Consider the following 19,588-nt stretch of genomic DNA (forward strand, 5'->3'; position numbering starts at 1 on the left):
GCCTAAGTTTTATCCTTGACTTATACACAGGTCATATCAAAGTCCATAATTTTGGCCCCAAACCTACCCTCGACTTATACATGAGGCCAACTTATAGTGAAGTATATACGTAACCTAACAACCAAACACCTCTCAAGGCTATAGCTAGTATGGCCACATGGCCTAATAATTCTAGTCAATCTGTACACTGGTCCCCCGGGTTACGAAATACCCAGGTTACGAAATTTTCGGGATACGAATAAATCCCATAGGGATTTATTGTTTCGGCTTACGAAGGTTTTTTCGGGTTACGAAAAAACCCCGGCGCTGTTTTAAATGGAGCCGCGGCGCAGCCGCGGCTTTTTTCCCCATTAGCGCCTATGGGCTATTCGGCTTACGAAGTATCCCGGGTTACGAAAGCGGCGGCGGAACGAATTAATTTCGTAACCCGGGGTACCAGTGTACTTAGATGGGAAAGCTATGGCAGTTTGCTGAAGAGTAGTCAAGAGGAAGCTAAGAAAAAAGCATCCATTCAACATTTTCCCCCACCAAAACTCTCTTTGGTCTATCAGCAAGCTTCACTACCAATACAGCTTGAGAAGGAACAACACAGACCTAGAAGAGAATTAAAGATGGCAGGAAAGTGTTAGCACATTATAAGGGTTCTGAGATGGCTGGATCATGATGCCATTCTAGGCATATCTTCCATCTAGGCTGGGATAGCTCTCTATGTTTTATTGTGCTTTACAGGCAAAGCAGTTACTGTGAACGTACGGGCTCTGCAGGACCAATAAATGACCAGGTCTTTAGCAAAATACAAGTGTCACAATACACTTCCATAAACAGACTTGCACCTGAGTATGAATTTATTATCTTTTGTATTCATGTATTTCGTTAAAGTTCTGTCAGGAGCAAAGAATGCTGAAATAGACTGACACAACTATTTCTTTGAAAACAGGCAAAAATAGCAACATACTGTTTGGTAATATATAAAACAATTAAAAATTTGGTCAAATGCAAGCCATTTTCTTAAAAAGAGATTCTTCCTTCTATTACACAATGTAAAATTCTATCATTACAGGATACATTAAAATTAAGTGTCAACAAGACACTTAAAACATTCGTACTGATATTGATAACTTGAAGATAATTTAATTGCCTTCTGGCTAATTCAGCTTAAGAACTGCACCACCATCCCAAGTGGTATGCATCACTGTTCCAACCTCCATTTTCCTCTTTCCCATTCACTCTGTTCATGACAAGGTAAGCACTGATCTCTTCCCCTTCACTGCAATTATAAAGTATTTGTATAATACAACTTACATACGCATATGTTACTGTCATTAATATATCTGTTAAAGAGTGGGGGGAAATCCACCATTCCTTCCAAAACAACAGGATTTGCAGATTTATTTTGAAAAAGACTAGGACAGATGAATTGGGGGGGGGGGAGAGATGAACTACGTGAGCACCAACATGCATGCAAAGTCTAAAGGAAAATGCACATACCTGCCATCAGATGCCATTTCCTCTACATTTTATACCCCAGTGTTTGCCGTTTTGCCATTACTGCCACAATAAACCATACGATAAAATGGATTGCCTTGCTGAGTCGAGCACCAGCTGGTTAGTAGAAAAGTGGCTTCCCCCATGCATGATTCAGTCTCCTTGACAAATATACTGCATTGTACTAGATGAGTCATCAGAGGACTATTCTGCATTTTATAGGCCAGTTACGTTGTTCCTCATATTTCAGTATCCTGATTCCCACAATGAATTACATGAAGAACTGACCAGCGACACCTCCACTTCATTCTTCAGCTCCTCCTTTAAAAAAAATCTGTTCTCTGTCTAGTAACAAACTCTAGAATAAATAGGAAATACACGTGTGTCTATATGCACGTACATGTGCACATGCACGTGCACAGACACACACAGAGTTCTGCACTGTTTTTCAGATAGGGACTAAAACTGTAGCTTTGGCATTTTACTTGGTGACTGCAAAGGAAGCCAATCAGCAAAGAGCCAGAGCATTACTATCTTCATGTAATTTATCAATGACATTCTAGTGGAACAGGCCAGCTCTGTACAACCTCTGACCTGCCAAGGCCAAAAAAGGGTAAATGAGTCTACAACATTTCAGTTTGCCACCCAGGTAGTTAAACTTGTTTCCTCAGCCAAGGGACAGGAGTACTTGAAACACATTAGAATCATTTTATCATATCCCTTGACCACCGTTTTTGGAAACAATGTAGGAAATAGCAAAGGAGGATTGCTCAGCTTTGGTTCATGCACAGATCAATAAAACTATGGCTTAATGAAGGTGAAAACTATTGCCTGATGGAGTTCAGAGTACGAGTGTTGGATCTGTACTGGGGAACAGGCATGTGGCAGGAAGATATGTGTAACCCCTTAAGCACTTCCAAATTCCCCTTGCAAATGCATCCTCTCCTGGTCCTCACCCCACAATATGTCATTTCCCCCTTAGGTTAGCCTTATTTCCGAACTTGGTTCTCAGCTGAGAACAAGAGATGAAAAACTGCAGAATGGGGGGTTTTGCAGGAAAGAATAACACTTCATCTTGCCCATCAATTATCTATGGATTCACCTTCCTGCATTTCTCTCTGAATGTGTAGTTTGGCTCCAAGAGTATAAATTATCTAACAAAGTTACCAGGATAAGCGAATAAGTTAGAGAGAGAGAGAGAGAGAGAGAGAGATTAGCAACTATCTTCTTAAAGTAGGGGGATAGGCATGTCAGTGGAAATGCCAGGAATAGGACAAGCAAAGACTTTGGAGCAGACCAGCACAACCTGGCAATAAGGGGGGCCCAAAATTAAAATAGGCTAAACTTCTCCAGGCCACAGATAGGTGTCTAGCAGCTCACTTTCAAAGTAAAGGCATAATTAATGATTAAACTATTTTAATAAACTCACCCATCCTTCTCCTCCACCATTCAGGTCTCTCTCGTCAAGAAAAGGCCAAGCAGTGGAGGAGCTTTGAGGAGCAAATGTTCACCTGTCCTTCTGCTTGCCACCTGGCTCTCCTTGGGAGAAAACCAGGCAGTGAAAGAGTCTTGAAGTCATTCCACATCCTTGCAGGCCACCCAAAATCCTTTGGTAGGCGGCAAGCAGCCCCTGGGCTGTATGTTGTGCAGGCTTGCTTTAGAGAATAGGGGAACAGCCCTTAAATATTTAAAGGTATGTCATATTGAGGATGGAGCAAGCTTCTTTCCTGCTGCTCCAGAGACAAGGACACAGAGCAATGGATGCATACTCCAGGGAAAGAGATTCCACCTCAACATTAGGAAGAACTTTCTAACAGTAAGGGCTGTTCGACAGCGAAACACACTCCCTCAGAGATGGTGGAGTCTCCTTCTTTGGAGGTTTTTAAGCAGAGGCTGGATGGCCACCTTTCAGGGGTGCTTTAATTGTGTATTCCTGCATGGCAGGGGATTGGACTGGATGGCCCTTGAGGTCTCTTCCAAGTGCACAGTATGTTCCATTCTATGAGTCTATGAATAACTGCAAGACTTTTGAGCTTCACATGTTTGGACCAGCCACCAGAGTTAGCTACAAGGATATATATGAGGTATGTTGCAAAATGTGCATAACCAAGATTTTAGTTGGAAGAGGGTGGTTTTTGATAGCTGAGTGAAGAATTTCAGGAGTATCGAACATAGCAGATTATTGCTGCATACTTGTGTAAGTTTAGCTGTGTGCTAATGTTCATCTAATTGTGTACTATGTCTTCAGCCTACAGGGGACAAAGCAGGCAAGTAGAAGTTGTTGGTGAAGACGATGACAGTTGTTGGTGAAAAGTACAAGTGAGTCAGATCAAAAGGAGCACAGAGAACTCTGATATAAAAGAGAAAGAAAGCTGCAATTTATTTATATAATCATTTCAAAGGGTTTGGTCACAACTAAGTTATCAACTAACAGAGAAGGAGAAGACTGGAAAAGATCCAGGCTGCTGTTTGCAAAAGCACAGGATGCTAATGAAAAAGATGCACAAGGAAAAACTGTACTATTTTTAAATACAGCTGACTTTGAAGCTCTAATTGCTTTTAATTTACTTTGATTTTTCAAGGTAGAAAAAGGGAAATTATGAAGTACCTTTGAAGCAGTTTCAAGAGCACAGTTGGGCAAAAATGAGCGAAGTATTAGAAAGATTTCATTTTCTTTCAAGATACCAGAAATTGAAAGCTGTCTGATGTTTATTTAAAGGCTTACTTCCTTCCCTGAAAGATTAAACCCTCCTCAAAACATGTCTGGGGGGAGGTAGCTGAAAACAAACCAATGCTTAGCTTTTCAGACACCTGTCCTTTGGGAATGGGAAATACCAAAAGGAAAGAATGACACTACAGAGCTAGATGAGCATACAAACCCAAATGTGCCCAAGGTATCAAAAAGTCCATGAATTGACCCATCATCCTGAAACCACTGAGTAGATATAACCCCAATAATGGTTTTATATGGTTACATGATAGCTATGCTTAAATATTTGAAGGGATGCCATACTGAGGATGGAGCAAACTTGTTTTCTGCTGTTATAGAGACTAGGACACAGAGCAATAAATTAAAACTACAAGAGATTCCTAAACATTAGGAAGAACTTCCTTACAGTAAGAGCTGTTTGACATTGGAACATGCTAACATGTACAGTGGTGGAGTTTCCTTCTTTGAAGGCTTTTAAACAGAGACTGGATGGCTGTCTCTCAATAAGGACAGGTTATTAACTGTGCTTCTTCAAGTGGACATCTGCGAACTCACATAAATTTATCTGCTCCTGTGCAGTGTTTCATTCAAAACTTTTAGAGCTAGATAAAGGACTTTGCCCCTGGCCCCACCCAACTCCAGGCAGCTTTAATTTTCAATTCCCACCTAGAGACCTCAGTTTTGTAGACACTGCATGTGGCATCCATGAAACATGGGAAAGGGAGGACACATTGAGGGGAGGACTGGCGTGGTTGTGCAAGTTCACAGATGACCACTCAACAAATCAGTTACAGCAACTTGTCTTTCTTCTATGTAGTCTCTGTAACTCACACAAGTGGGAGATTAGCAAGTTATTCACCAATGGTGAAGAGAGTGCTGTGCATATACTTCTTCATACCTTCAAATGTAGTCTCAGCTAAATATAGTGTGTCTCCTCCAAATGCTTGGAAGAAGTAATGGGTTTGATGAATGAAAACAAACTGAAACTGTCTGGACAAAACAGAGGCGCTTACAATCAAAGGTCCTAATTTGGGGCTGGAGGTTTGTCAGTCAGTTCTGGATTGGGTTAATCTCCTGCTGAAACACTGTGTTTGCAGTTTGGGAGTGCTCCTGGATATGTCCCTCCAAATATCAGCTCATATAGATGTGACAGTCAGGGGTGCCTGTTATCAGCTTTGTCTGACACGCCAACTTCCTAGAATCAGAGGAGCTAAAGATGGTAGTGCGCACGCTAGTAACCTGGACTTCTGCAATTTGCTCTATGTTGGGATACCTTTGTACCAAGTCCAGAAACTCCAACTGGTTCAGAATATGGCAGCCAGACTCCTTACAGGTACATCTAGGTGTGATCACATTACATAGATTTTAAAATCACTCTGCTGGCTGCCAATTAATTCCCAGGCAAAGTACAAAGTGTTGGGTGTTACCTACATGGTTTGGGGCCAGGTTACCTACAGGATCACCTTCTCCCATACAATCCGCCCTGTACACTCAGGTCCTCTGGAAAACGTTTGCTCCAACTGGCCAAGACTAGACAGGCAACAGGTTCCCAGAGGACTGTTTCCTCTGCTGCCCCCCAGGCTGCTGAATGACCTGCCAGAGAACATATGACAGCTGAAAACACTGACTGCATTTAAAGCAGCACTAAAGACATCTCTCTTCTGGCAGGCCTACCCAATCAATTTCAAATTACGACTTTTTAGTTGTGTATGTACTCTGACTGTATTTTAATGATTTTATAATGTTGTATTTTAACTGCACATTTATGTGTTTTTAATTGTGTTTTGTATTTTAATATGTTGTTATATATTTCCACTTGAACACTGCTGAACTGAAACCGCCAGAGGAGGGACTGAGAAACTGCTCTTGGTACCATAAGGCCAAGGTTGAGAAAGTCTGTGTGGGAGAGAAACCAAATCTGTAGTCATCAAATGTGAAGGAGAGACAGAGGGATGATGGCTCTTGTGGAGGTCGTGAAACCAAGGAGCACCTCTATGTCTTGAACTGTACTGGTTATCTGATGAATTTGGAGGAATTGAAGAAGTGCCCTGAGAAAGGATCGATACTGGCTGTCTGGAAGATAAGTTGTGCCAAATATGTGAGTTGTGGCACCGATAAAACAGTGGAAGGAGGCGAGATTTCTCATGGTTTACAGCAAGTCCAAGAGAGGGAAGGAGATGGATGGTGAGGTTGATACTGGGGAGAGAGGATGTGGAGGGAGCTACCTGAAGCCAGTCCTCAATACAGGGGTAGAAAATGACTCCTTGTTGCCTCATATAGACAGTCACAGCTGCCATACATACACCTTGGATACAATGGAAAGGCTGAACAGGGATACCCTGAAATGGTAGGTCTAGGTCCCTATTGTGAATGTAAAGAAATACTTGTGAATTGGCTGGATTGCAATATGAAAATACGCATCCTTGAGGCCCAGGATGGTGAACTAGTTGTATAAGTGGGAGAATGGTGAGTAAGGTGACCATGTGGAACCATCTAGGGATGATGTATAAATTGACACCACACAGATGGAAGATTGGGTAGAGGCTGCCATCGTGCTTTGAAATGATTTAGTAATGGGAAAAATAGCTGTGAGGAATGTCCAATTTCTGATGAAGAAGCTAATGGAGCTTTGAAAGCTTACAACATGTATCTTTGTGCTTCTTGGTTGGCCCCATAGGGTGTAAATGTTTTGTGAATTTTGGATGTTATTGTACTTTACCGACAAATACAGTTACTGATAAATGATTATACTAGGCTGGTGTGGGATCTACAGAAGTTACACTAATATGTTGTAGTTGTGTGTCTTCAAGTCATTATGGACTTAAAGTGACCCTAAGGCAAACTTATCACAGGGGTTTCTTGGCAAGATTTGTTTGGAGGGCGGTTTAACTTTTCCTTCCTCTGAGGCTGTGAGAGTGTGACTTGCCCAAGATCACCCAGTGGGTTTCCATCGCAAAGCAAGGATTCGAGCCCTGGTCTCCAAAGTGATAGTCTAATGCTCAAAATACTACAAATAGGGTATGTACCATACAATAATTGAAAGTGGCATTTTCCCCTGCTTGCGATTCTTTAAAATCAGTCTAATTTTCTAGCTGTTCAAGAGGAAAGTGGCAGCCAAGGCAGGCCCAGCCTAACATATTATGACAAGGTGAAGCAAATGGACAGGAAGGAGTGGCTAGAAGCCACTCCCAGCATCATCACCCTAGGGCCGCGGTGAACACACACAGTGGCCTCAAATAAGAGCAGAAAAAACAAGCTCCTTCTGGGGTCGTATTTGGGCTGGCTTAGGTGGCCTTGGGGTAGCCCTGGGGCAGCTCCCAGGCACTCCAGGGGCATGTGTCATGCAAACACCATGCCCCCATAACAGATGGAAGCTGTCTCAATCTGCCTGTCTCTTTCAGGCCTATGTCTCCCTGGATGAAAGGCAAGTAGCAAGGACTGGGAGAAAAGCAAAAGCAACTGGAAAACAGGATAGGAAGCAGAAGAACATGAGCTGAAACAACTTAGAGATTGGAAAAGTTATCATTTTGGAATACAACTCCCTGAATCCCCCAGACAGCATGCAGTCCAAAAAAGCCCAATCTCTGCTGCTTTATCAACAGCATGATAATTGGTTTGAATGTTTTAAACTTAATCTCTGATTTATTAAAATAATTCCAACTGTTTCAGAACCATACAACATAAAATGTTACAGCTGTACGCTGTGAATTATTTATAGTTCTCTACACTTTTCCAACCCTTTTTATTCTTTAATACAATTCCCATTAAAACCAGTACACCAAAGGAATTACTTTGATACATTTTGCAAAGCTTGGACAAGAGCAACTGCCTCCAAAGCTGGCCTTTGCCCAGCTGATGGAATTGCAGCACCAGGGTTTTGCTGGGGTTGGGGTGGACAACCAGGTAGAGTAACTCTCACTGCCTTCCGAATGTTGCAGCTACTCACTGGAAGAAAACATCAGCCTAGCTAGAGATGCCAGGGAAACCTGGCCATCACCATGTTTCACAACACCTGACTAAAAGAGCTGCAGTGCTAGGTTCACAGCAACTCTCATTCATTCCCTATACAAGACATAGAGACAAATTTCAAGCAAAGAGGCAGAATGTTTATACCACTTCAGACAAAGCCACCCTCCCTTGGTTATCAGCTGAGCTAAAAAGCATAATTGATCCCTCTGTTCTGACTTCTCCTTCTTCTTGTGTAAAGTCTTCCTCCTAAGACCAAACCTGGCATAGAAGCTGCACTCTTTCGCTGGTTCTGGACATTCAATGGTCCACTGCCTTCTCAGTTTCTAGATCAGGGGTCAGAGTCAGGGTGAATTACTGGAGTGGCATACATATTCTGGACAACGAACATTTAACTGGATGGACTGACCACTTTCTTTTATTCCTTTTTAAAGCAGACACACTCATTGTAAACCAACCTGGGGATTTGTATTGAAAGATAAGGTAGAAACTTTTACATTTCCTGCAGAGGAGGAGACAGAGAAAAACCAGTGGCTGAGAAGCCATTTTCATTGGGTGAGTTCTTTTCAAACTTGGAGTGTTTATGCTCCTGTGTGGTGGGGCTTTTGTGAGGCATTGAGGTGGAATTAGCAGCCTAGCTGATCTTAACTGATTTCAGAGGCGTGCTCCTAACTGCACGTGAATTTTCACTAACCAGTAAGATTCACAACACAGAGCAGAAAGTAACTGTTTTTCTTTACAGGGCTAAGTGAAGGGCTTTTGCTCAGAGCAAGTGAGTCAGAGACTTGCTTGGGGAAGGAGCTAGCAATCAATAGCTCTCTATATAGCTATAGCGCCAGACTCTTCAGCTTGGTGAATTGGTGAAAAGGCAAGGCAAACAGGGGTCTTTTGAGGGCGTTTAACAGGAGACTTTTGGAGATGGAAGCCCAGAGTCCTGTTTCACTGACTACTTTAGACATCTCAGTATGGACAGCGAGGGAGCGGCTGCAGTCACCTGCAACAATTGTGGGGTGTTTATCTTCTTGCTTATGGATGTAGGTAAGTTCACCTGCACCAAGTGCAAGTTGGTAGCCCTGTTGGAATAGATGGTCCAGCAGCTGGAGGCCAGGGTAAAGACACTTCAGCATATTAGGGAGCAAGAGGTTCTCCTGAAAAGAACAGAACCGGCAGTCCTGGAAGGGACCCTGGGAATACGTCTGCAAGAAACAGCCACTGCTAAGCCTCAGAGGAGGTGTGTGTTGATGCTGGGGGAACTCCTTGCTGAGGAGTACTGAACCAGTGGTTTGTGAGCTTGACAAGAAGTCTTGGGAGGTGTTTTGTCTCCCTGGGGCAAAGATCCATGATGTGACAGAGAGGCTGACAAGACCAGTTTTAGACAGGTTAGGTGTGAGCTCACTTCAGAATATGCAACTGGCAAGATTTTTGGGAGTCAGAATATAATGTCAAGTACAGTACGGTACAGTATATCAAAAACAAAGCTAAAAATAAACATTCCATTAAAAAAGGTTCAACAGCAAGAAGATGATAAATGTCACAGTCTGGAATCTAGAAAAGGTCATATTTTTGACATCTTCTCAGAATCCTTGATAAAGAATAGATTTTTGCGATTGAATTTTTTTATTGTCTTGTGTATCTGAAGATCAATTAATGACTGAGATTTTCTACTTCTAGCTCAGTCATTAATGGATATGCAGATACTCAAGACAATAAAAATATTCAATTGCAAAAATCTACTCCTTATCAAGGAAAAAAGCTCCCTGAAGGCAGTATCATGAAGGCAAATGCTATGATTGCCTATCTCTCAGGCCTGCTAAATACGACAGTCTTATCACCCAATCAATTTAGCTTAACTAAGGAGATCCATGGAAGATAAAGGTCTACATGGATGGTAGTAAGATGCAGAAGGCCAGTAGCATATGACTACTGTTATTATTTGTTGGATTACAGCTCTCAACACACAGCCAGTGGTGAGGAATGATGGGAGCTGCAGTCCAGCAACATCTAGATGGGCACACAATCCCCACACCATTTTAGGAGGTCAGTTTGGCCTGGGCTCCCCAACTGTTGATCTCCTTGTCAAACTCAGACTTACACAACCCAGCATCTGCCAGATGTATTGGCTATGCTGGCCAGTGACGATGGGAGTTTTGCAACCCAATTTGCACAAGTGAATGCTTCATTTTCAACACACAGATATAGTATGATCTCTGATTTAACCTCAAGTGCAGATTCCCAAGGCTTTTTGCAACATCAGATGTCAGGGACATTGGTGCACTTGTATCCTGGTTTGAAAGCTAAGAAGAAATCAGGATTGAGGATTTCATATGAATTTCAGTTATTGTCAGTTAAGGGATTAGTTAGATCCTACAGTGAAACTCATCAAAAGCTTATATAATATGAAATCAAGAAGATGTGTCTGAATGTAAGAATCTACACAAATAGAAGTCTCCAGACACTTATCAACCAATTTCCTGTCAGTAGCTAGGAATCAAAGAATTTAGTTAAGTGTACCCAAGGACTTTGACATGCCTGTGTGTGCGCGCGATGCTGTTGATTTCTATCACAATACACTTCTCAAAAATCCTTCCTTTCCCTGCGTGACATGGGAAGTGGTTGCTGTTCAAGAAACATTAATCCAAATTTATTCCCAACTAGGTATCCAGAACTGGCTTTGGAGTTCTTTCCACCCAGGCCAATGACTAGCTGCTAGCCATGGGTCTGTTAAAATGACTGCTTCAGGATTCTATGCATTTGAGTAATCTTTTCTGAAATTTCAGTTCATAGAAAAGGCTTGCAAATCTCTTCCAGTGCTTCATTTCATTTAAAGCATTTTCACCCTTCATTTCTCAAGAATTTCAGCCTTTCCCCCTTTGTTACCTAGCTTATGGCACTCAATGGAAGAACACAGCATTTCACACTTGGCCCCAAGAATAATATCCCAAAATCCAGCTCCTTAAAAAGCAGCAAATAGCAGAAGAAAAAAGGAACACTAAGCTAACATTAACACATGGAAACCATGTTCTACTTAGATCATATTTAAGAGATACTTAGGGAGCTAGGCATGTTTAGCCTGAAGAAGAGAAGGTTAAGAGGTGATATAATAGTCTTGTTTAAATATTTGAAGGGATGTCATATTGAGGATGGAGCAAGCTTGTTTTCTGCTGCTCCAGAGACTAGAATGCGGAACAATGGATGCAAACTACAACAAAAGAGATTCCACCTCAACATTAGGAGGAACCTCCTGACAGTAAGGGCTGTTTGACAGTGGAACAAACTCCCTTGTAGTGTAGTGTAGTGTAGAACAATGAATGCAAGCTACAGGAAAAGAGATTCCACTTAAACATTAGGAGAAACTTCCTGACAGTAACAGCTGTTCAACAGTGGAACATGCTTCCTTGGAATGTGGTGGAGTCCTCTTCTTTGGAGGTATTTAAACAGAGGCTGGACAGCCATTTATTGGGGGTGCTTTGATTGTCTATTCCAGCACTGCAGAAGGGAGGGGGTGGACTGGATTGCCCTTCCAGCTCTATGATTCTAACTCTTTAATATGAATTGTTTTACTTATTTTTTTTAAAAAAACTAACTCAAAACAGATAACTGATAATGATCAAATCATTCTTTATTTTTATTTTTATTTTTTAAAGATATCAGTTAAAATCACTAAAAATAACTAACCAACCCTAAAATTACCACCCCAAAAGCAACAAATTAAAATTATGTGAAAAGGTTTATATTTTTTTCAACTCATTCATACAACTGATATTTAGTGGTTTAAAATCACTGTTAAAGTTTTTAAGAAGCTGTTGTTGTGTGCCTTCAAGTCATTTCCAATGTATGGCAACCCTAAAGCGAATATATCATGGGGTTTTTCTGGGGCTGAGAGTGTGTGACGCCCTGATCTCCAGAGTCATAGTCCAATGATCAAATTATTTCTAAACTCCTTCACAGATAGGGCAGAGATTGAGAGGGGGGGGGCAATGGCCTATGTAAGGAGATGGACTCAGGCCATGTCCAAGAAAAAAAGATGAGCCATTGTTCACACATAGCCAGCGCCATTGTTTCAGCTTTCATGTACTAAAGCATGAAGGCCTTTTTCCTTGACTCACAAGCTGAATGCTCAATGTCTGCCTCTCGATTGTTCAGTGCTTCTTTCTAAAAACAGCTGGCTTGTGGATTAGACTTGCCATCCACTATTGTTAATACCTTTCAGACAAAAGTTCTTCCATGCATTTTTCTGAATTTACTGGCACTGATACAACACCAGGCACCCTGGAAATAGTTTGGTATGGACAGTTTCACTTGATCTACACTGCCTGGCATCCATCTCTTGAAGGTACCTGTTGAATCCTAACCAACAAAATCCAACTTCCCTGCGGGAAGTGTGAGATGGGCTGCAGGGTCAAGTGCCTCTTGTCCTCTTTCTTCCATATCTATCCGCAGTTGAGGGGAGTGGGGGAGACTGGGAAAAGACAGGCCATTTCAGAAGAACCCTAACTTTATAGTGAATTCACCTGTTGTTTTAATTGCTTTGGAAGCTTTTTTTAAAGGCTGTTTAATGTTATGCTTTTTTCCATATAACTAAGTCACCTTATGTACCCTGAGAATAAACCAGAAGAAACAATAATAAAACAAATAAAATGCTATCCATACCAGACCTGCTGGCAAAGATGAGAGCACTGAGACTTTGGGCTTGATCTAGTACGAAGTCAGTTACTCACATGTTGCAATCTTCACTTACTGTAGTATCTTTGCAGGTGAGGAATTCTGTGACTTGCTTGTTAGTATTTGCTCAGTAAGGTACCACCCAAATGCAATCAAGAACGGAACTGAGGCTTAGATGGTCATTGAAAAGTTAGGTGCATAGGCAAATGCAAACACACCATGGGAGTTAGAAACAAAGTTAATGCCAGAGTCAAACCTAGGAAATTAGACAAGAGGCTCAGGGAGCCATCAAATATATTTCAAGAATTTCTAAGGGCATCAACAGGACACAGAATCAACAACAAAAAAATCAAAAACAAAACAGCTTGCAGACTACTCTTACTCTTGGCACTGTTTATATCCTTTGGATTTGATTCATGCCCTGGAGGGATGTTATTGTCATTCAGAAATGCATTACATGCCTCAACACAGTTTAAAATGAAGCATATATACACAGATCTTTGGATGCTAGAAAATATCATGTTCTGACAGCTGCTACTCTGTACCAACACAACCTACAATAAAACACTCCTTTATTATGAAAGCAAGCTGTACTTCTTGCATCCCCCCCCCCTCCCAAAATAATTCTAGTTTTGTTCTGGCTGCTGCATAACAATCTGGGAAATCCCTGAGCTTTTATAACCAAAGTTAAGGTTATCTCATTATGGTTCAAATTCCACAACACTTTCTTACCACCTGTCAAATTCTAGTCATCCACATTTTTAAAATGAAACCGTGCTTTCTGTGAGTTTGATTTCACAGTGGCAGCTAAATTATCACTTCTTTAAACATAAACAATATATTGGGGAATTCTTCTTTCAAGAAGAATTTCGACTTCTGAAAGTACACCTCTGTCCCTTTTTTACACATGAACAGGAGACAATTTGTCACTGTTTAGCAAATTTGGGAAGTAACATATTAAACATAATAACAATCAATTTTAATTTTTCTAGAATATTTTTATCCCAACCTATATAAAAGAATCTGTGTGGTGTACTAAAACATTAATTTATACAATTTAAAGCAGTTACTTACAGCTAATTCCCCATTTCCCTAGCTACAACCTAACTTTTTACCTGATACCATGCTAGTCCCTTGGCTTCACAACATCACATCTTCTTTTGGATCAGGCATAACAGTTGGGCTGCCTTTTCGGGTTGATCTCAGCCTCTGTTTGAGACTTTGCACTTCAGGCTGGCTTTGTCCCCAAAGATTGCCTGCAATATTCATGGCCTGGCCAACCCTGTGCTGTACTCTGGTGCATTTGGGCTGGAGACCATGCTTGGACCAAGCTCAAGCAAGGGCACTGCCAGAAAATTTTGATGCCCTTCTCTTCCCCGCTGTTTTCTTTAGTTGGTGGTTTTTATTCACTCTTCCCTCCTCTGGTCTCCCCAGTTTCTTTCCTTGCTCAGATTCCCCACACTTCCCCAGAGCTGCCTCACAAAAACCAATTCATCCCAATCTCCTAAAGCAGGGTCAAAACGGGTTCTGTTCCAGGCCTCCAACATGGTTAAACCCCACTAAATCTGCACACAATAGTCTCAACCCATCCAATAATATGTAGCCTAACTTTTGGAAGTCACATTTTATAAAAATAAAAACACCAATTGTGCACAGAATCCATAATATTGCCAATGAAATGGAATCCCAGAGAAAACCCTGGTGTACTGGCAGTATACTAGTTTCAGAAGGACATGACCTCTTTATACTACATAGCCAAAGGCCATTACAATGAAATAGGATCCAATAAGATCAGGTTACAACAAGGCAAAATGCTGGATAATAAAAGCAAGAAAAGTCATTAGGTGAAACAAAGCACAGTCTTGAAACCATTCAGCAACACAAGTATACTTCAATTAATGGAGTAAATGTGTTCCTGAGTATTACTTCTTTGACAGAAAAGTTGGTAAACAAAAACATCTTGAACCTTCTAGAAACAGCCTGAATGTTTCTTCCAAAATGTTCCCAGGGATAATTTTGTTTCATTTTCTTTTGATTTTGACTTATAAATCTGTGCTTTTCTAAGGCTCTCAGAATAGATGTGGCAGGCTTACCTGCTTTCCTCTCTTCTCTCTGTTTTCCTGCTCATGTAAGGTGTTCTGGGGTACTGCTCTTTACTTTGCCCACTGTAGGCAGATTCATACAGCTACAGCAGGATCAGCTAAAGTAGATTCTCATTCTTTCTTATCTTAAGCTTTATTGCATTGTTTACTGCAGATAGATACACTGCTCCAACTCAGCACTGGAAAAATGTGTTTCTACAGTCCACCTTCACCAGTGTTCCTAATGCCAATGCTGCTAAAAACACCCAGCTAACAGAGGACGAGACTGAAAAGGAGAGGTCTGGCATGTGTAAAAAGACTTTGTAAGAAGGCACTTCTTTGACAGATATATGCCCTTATTCCCATAAGCCACACTCTAAAAGGGCTGTGTGTATATAGGTGTCTTAGATTTATGTATTAGAACTAATAATATAAGAGGAACATACAATAGGCCCTCTGTATCCGTGGCCTTGACATCTGCAGCTTTCAACTTCTGCGGATGGCAAACCCGGGGGGGGGGGAGCAGCAGAGGAGGAGGAGAGTTGAAAAGGAGGAGGAAGGGATGACGGCCACAGGAACAAAAAAGGTGGCCGCGAGTAGCCTTTGCCCTGGCAACTTGCTTACAGGTAGCCAGAGAATGGTAGAGGAGGCATTTAACACTTTCCCACTTGAGACCAGTTCTCAGCATCTGCACTATGCTGGGCTCCCATGGCCAGGCAGGGTGGGGACGGGGGGGGGGGGGGGGCAGGACAGCTTCTTGGGGATGCCGCTGCCACTACCTTTTAGCCCCAAAGGTCTGCATCTGCTGCTGTGCCACCTCAACCACCTGCCCAGGGCACCTCAGGGCATTTCCAAGCCTACTGTAACTCTTCACTTCACAGCCCCCAGCTCTCTTCACACTGAAGTCTGTGTGCTTTGTTATACGAACAGTAGTTTTTGGTGTGGACATTCAGAACCAAGGGTCATAGTTTAAAAAACGAAAAGAAAAAAGAGAAATCAAAGGGAAAAGGATCTCTGGGTCCTGATAATGGATATTTGCAGATTAGAACTGTCCAAATGTGTGTTTTAGGAGTAGCATGAAACAGCTCACACCCACTCAATTCAGAATGAGACAGAGAAAAGTAATATCATGACTTGAAAGTGGCAACTCTGATAGTTATAAAGGGATAAAGAAAACCAATATGCATGTTCCACTTAATCTGATTTTTCAAAATGTGTGCAACTTTTGTCCCATCTTCTTTAAAGAAATTTAAACCATTCCAAAAAAGTAGATGCTATCCATTTTACACCATGTACAACTAGCAAGAGATCCCTTCTGAAACTGTCAACATGACATGGAGCATCCAAACCTAAGCCTCATGATTGTGATGAACAGGAGAGATTATCCCCTTCAACCTCTACCCAAGTGCTCCATGGTTCAGTGTGACTTACTCCATTTGTACCAGCTTGTGGAGGGCCAAACCTAATATTTATTGCAGGGTGAAAATTGAAACTAAAAGACTGAGGCCACACAGCCATGTGGATTTATATTCGTTTCACTGGGAAATAAAATGAATGAATAATAAATAATTAATCATATGCACCAACATAATTCAGTAGCAGAATGCACAGGTTGCAAGAATATATTATGCAAGCCAATGTTCTGCATACATATGTCAGTATCCCAGACTGATGCCTCTTTCTCTATTTCATCAATATGACATCTATTCTGAAACATCAGTGGCATATTACATATTCTAACTTTTATTTTAAACACTTGTATTTAGAAGAAATCCACAGATTCAGGAAATGTCAGTATATTTCCATGTTCATGAATGATGAAAAATGATCAGTATTACTATTTCACTGACTGCACATCCATCTGGAAGAATAAAATTAGAGGAATTATAACCCCAAATGACTCACAATAAAGTGATTCATAGTAAGACATTAATATATCATGGAGAGAACTACAGTTATAAGCAAACTCTGGACCAGATCTGGCATTAACTCCTGTGATAATGTCTTACATGCAAGTGCTATTCCTTGAAAATTAGGGATAGGTGTTTATCTTTGGTTTCAAACATACATGGCTGGTCCATTCCAGAACCAGCTGTTTCCAATATGAATTATCACTTGCAGCACAAATGTCTCACTCCTGGAAACAAAATAATTTTGTATGGTAACAGATTTCTCACAGTTTCCAGGAGCACTGTATTTGCAGCATATCAACTCTTCCTCTTTTAATATACACAGTAAAAGGGGGAAACCAAGCATATAAAATGCCATTGTGGCATGGCTGAAGAAGAAGAGCCCTCCCTTCATTTCATCTGCCTTGGTCCAGGCCTCAGAGGGAGAGAAGAATGCTGGACCTGATCCCCTCCCTCCCCACCATTCCCTTCTCCTTTTGTGTCGTGTCTTTTAGATTGTAAGCCTGAGGGCAGGGAACCGTTTATTATCCCCTCTGTTGTAAGCTGCCGGATTCCCAGTGATTGGGCGGCATATAAATTTATCATTATCATCATGGCTCTCAGCTTTTCCAGACTCCCAGGCTCACCTTTTCTTTTTCTGGGATAAAAATTAAAAAACCTCATCATAAGAAAGGCAATTTACAGTATCATTTAAAAGGCCTGCTTTGCAAAACCAAAGTAGACTCTACAATTTCTAGTTATTTGTGTTGAGGGGTTATCTGGCAGTAAATGCTAGTACTGCAGCCACTCACTCACTCACAGTCACAAGGTTGCAAGTTTGATACCAGCCAGGGGCTCCAGGGTTGATTCAGTCTGGCATCTTTACAAGGTTGCTAAAACGTGTACCCAGCTTGTTGGGGGCAATTAACACATTGTAAACCGCTTAGGGAGTTCTTAAGTTCACTGATAAACGGTACAGAAATGTACTGGCTATTGCTATAGGTGTGAGTATGTAAATGCACATGCCTTGATTCAGTTTTGAGAGAAAAACAACAGAAATATTTAGCATGGCTACCTTAGTCCAGATACAAGTGTAAAGCCTGATTACATATAGTACTGCCTTTCGATTCCAGGGTTATTACAACAGTCTGTAACCCCTGTTGGTCATGTCATCTCACTAAGACATCTTAGACTGCAGGTCAGATTCTTAGGATGCAACCACTTAGTCTAAAGTTACCCACATGCTTTCCTATCTGTAAATGTAACCTTAGGTAAACTCCATTCCCCTTCCATTCAATGTATTTATATTTTTCTGCATTGTTCAAATGAATATTTTTTTTAAAAAAAAATACATTTACACACACACACACACACACACACACACACACACACACCAGAACAACAGAAAGTATATGATAGTAAGTTATCTAGAGCTAAGCAAAAGAAAATGTCAAAAATTCCTTTATGCAACCTTTGCATGGGACTGAACCATTTCAGATTCCCAGTGAGAATATATTTTTAATCATAAACCACATTAAAATATTTTTTATAAAGATCCAGACCACAAGGATCCAGAAATACACTCCATAAAAGGACATACGATTCAGATTAGTATGAAATCTGCTGGATGACCTTGGCCAACTTACTCTCTCTCAGCCTCAGAGGATGGTAATGACAAACCCTCTCTGAAGAAATGTGCCAAGAAAACCCTTGGTTAGGTTCACCTTAGGGTCGTCATAAGTCAGAAACAATTTGAAGGCACACAACAACAACCACAACTCTATCTACATGCTTCTGCCCACGACTGCACATGCACAAAGAGGTCAACATTCATTTACTGGAGCTGTTCTTCAGCTGAATTACAATGTTATTTAAATAGTGTTGGGAGTATCTATAGAAAAGTGCTGACCTTTGGAACCTCGGTGAAAATTCAGCAAGATGAAAATTGCACAGAAGCATGTCAAGAACTTGCAAAAACATGAATCAGTTTGATTAATGGCTCCAAAGAAGCTGTTGGAAGTCTAGGCACAACAGGTGTTTGGAAAGCAATTCTGAAAATATATACATCTGTGAGAGAAGCTTGAAGCCTTGTCCTTCAGTAATTATTGGCACTGCAATTAGCTCCTTCATCCATTAGAGGGATGGGAAGGAAGGTGTAGCCCCCGCTTGAGAAAAGCTCACTTGATCTTATGTGCTTAAAGATGAGAGGAATGAGGTCTTAAGCAATTTACCACGTACAGATCAAAACTTCTGATGTGGACACTTTGCCAGCTGACCAGGAACACACTGAGTTGCATAGACTGGAGTGTAAAATAGCATCATCTGCTAATATCTGCAGATCAAAATGATGTTAGAGGCACATGACTGGGAGATCTGTTAAGGAAATATGACAAGTCTAGAACAAAAACATGCAGTCTGGTTGTGATTATTTTAATTTTGAAGGAAACACACACAACATATGGTTAGGTATCTCCATTTCAACCTCAGGCCACAGAGTTGTGCCTTGACAATGAGTGTCAGGGATTAATCCTAGCCCAAATTTAAGTCTTACTGTCAAATCTTCCACATGAAAAGGCTGCAAGAGCCACAGAACCTGTGATTCACCTGTCTGTCCATAGAGAGTGATAAACTGCTTGAGGCTCACAGAAAAATAGAAAACCAACCCTTTGCCTGCCTCTGGCTGCCTACCAAGTAAGCTATGGCCTGTTACAGACAGCCAAAAATAAAGCTGCTTCGAGTCACAGTGGAGGTATGGTGTTTCAATGATACATGCGTCCTAAGAGTCCAGAAGCCAC

The 19,588-nt window shown here is 41.3% G+C and overlaps 1 protein-coding gene across 2 annotated transcripts in view; it reads right to left on the minus strand.

Annotated features, from left to right (window-relative positions):
- SPRED2 (sprouty related EVH1 domain containing 2) overlaps nt 1-19,588 on the minus strand; it is a 96,567-nt gene that overhangs the window by 46,018 nt on the left and 30,961 nt on the right. Inside the window, exon 1 of one of the 2 annotated variants that reach the window (XM_042445317.1) lies at nt 1,489-1,612. The exons of the other annotated variant lie outside the window; for it this stretch is intronic. Coding sequence (XP_042301251.1) covers nt 1,489-1,505 — 17 coding nt within the window. The 5' untranslated portion in view covers nt 1,506-1,612. Of the gene's footprint in view, nt 1-1,488; nt 1,613-19,588 lie in introns of those variants that run through there. 2 annotated transcript variants of the gene reach the window in all.

Source organism: Sceloporus undulatus, chromosome 1, assembly GCF_019175285.1.
Source record: "Sceloporus undulatus isolate JIND9_A2432 ecotype Alabama chromosome 1, SceUnd_v1.1, whole genome shotgun sequence".
Classification (NCBI taxonomy): Eukaryota; Metazoa; Chordata; class Lepidosauria; order Squamata; family Phrynosomatidae; genus Sceloporus; species Sceloporus undulatus.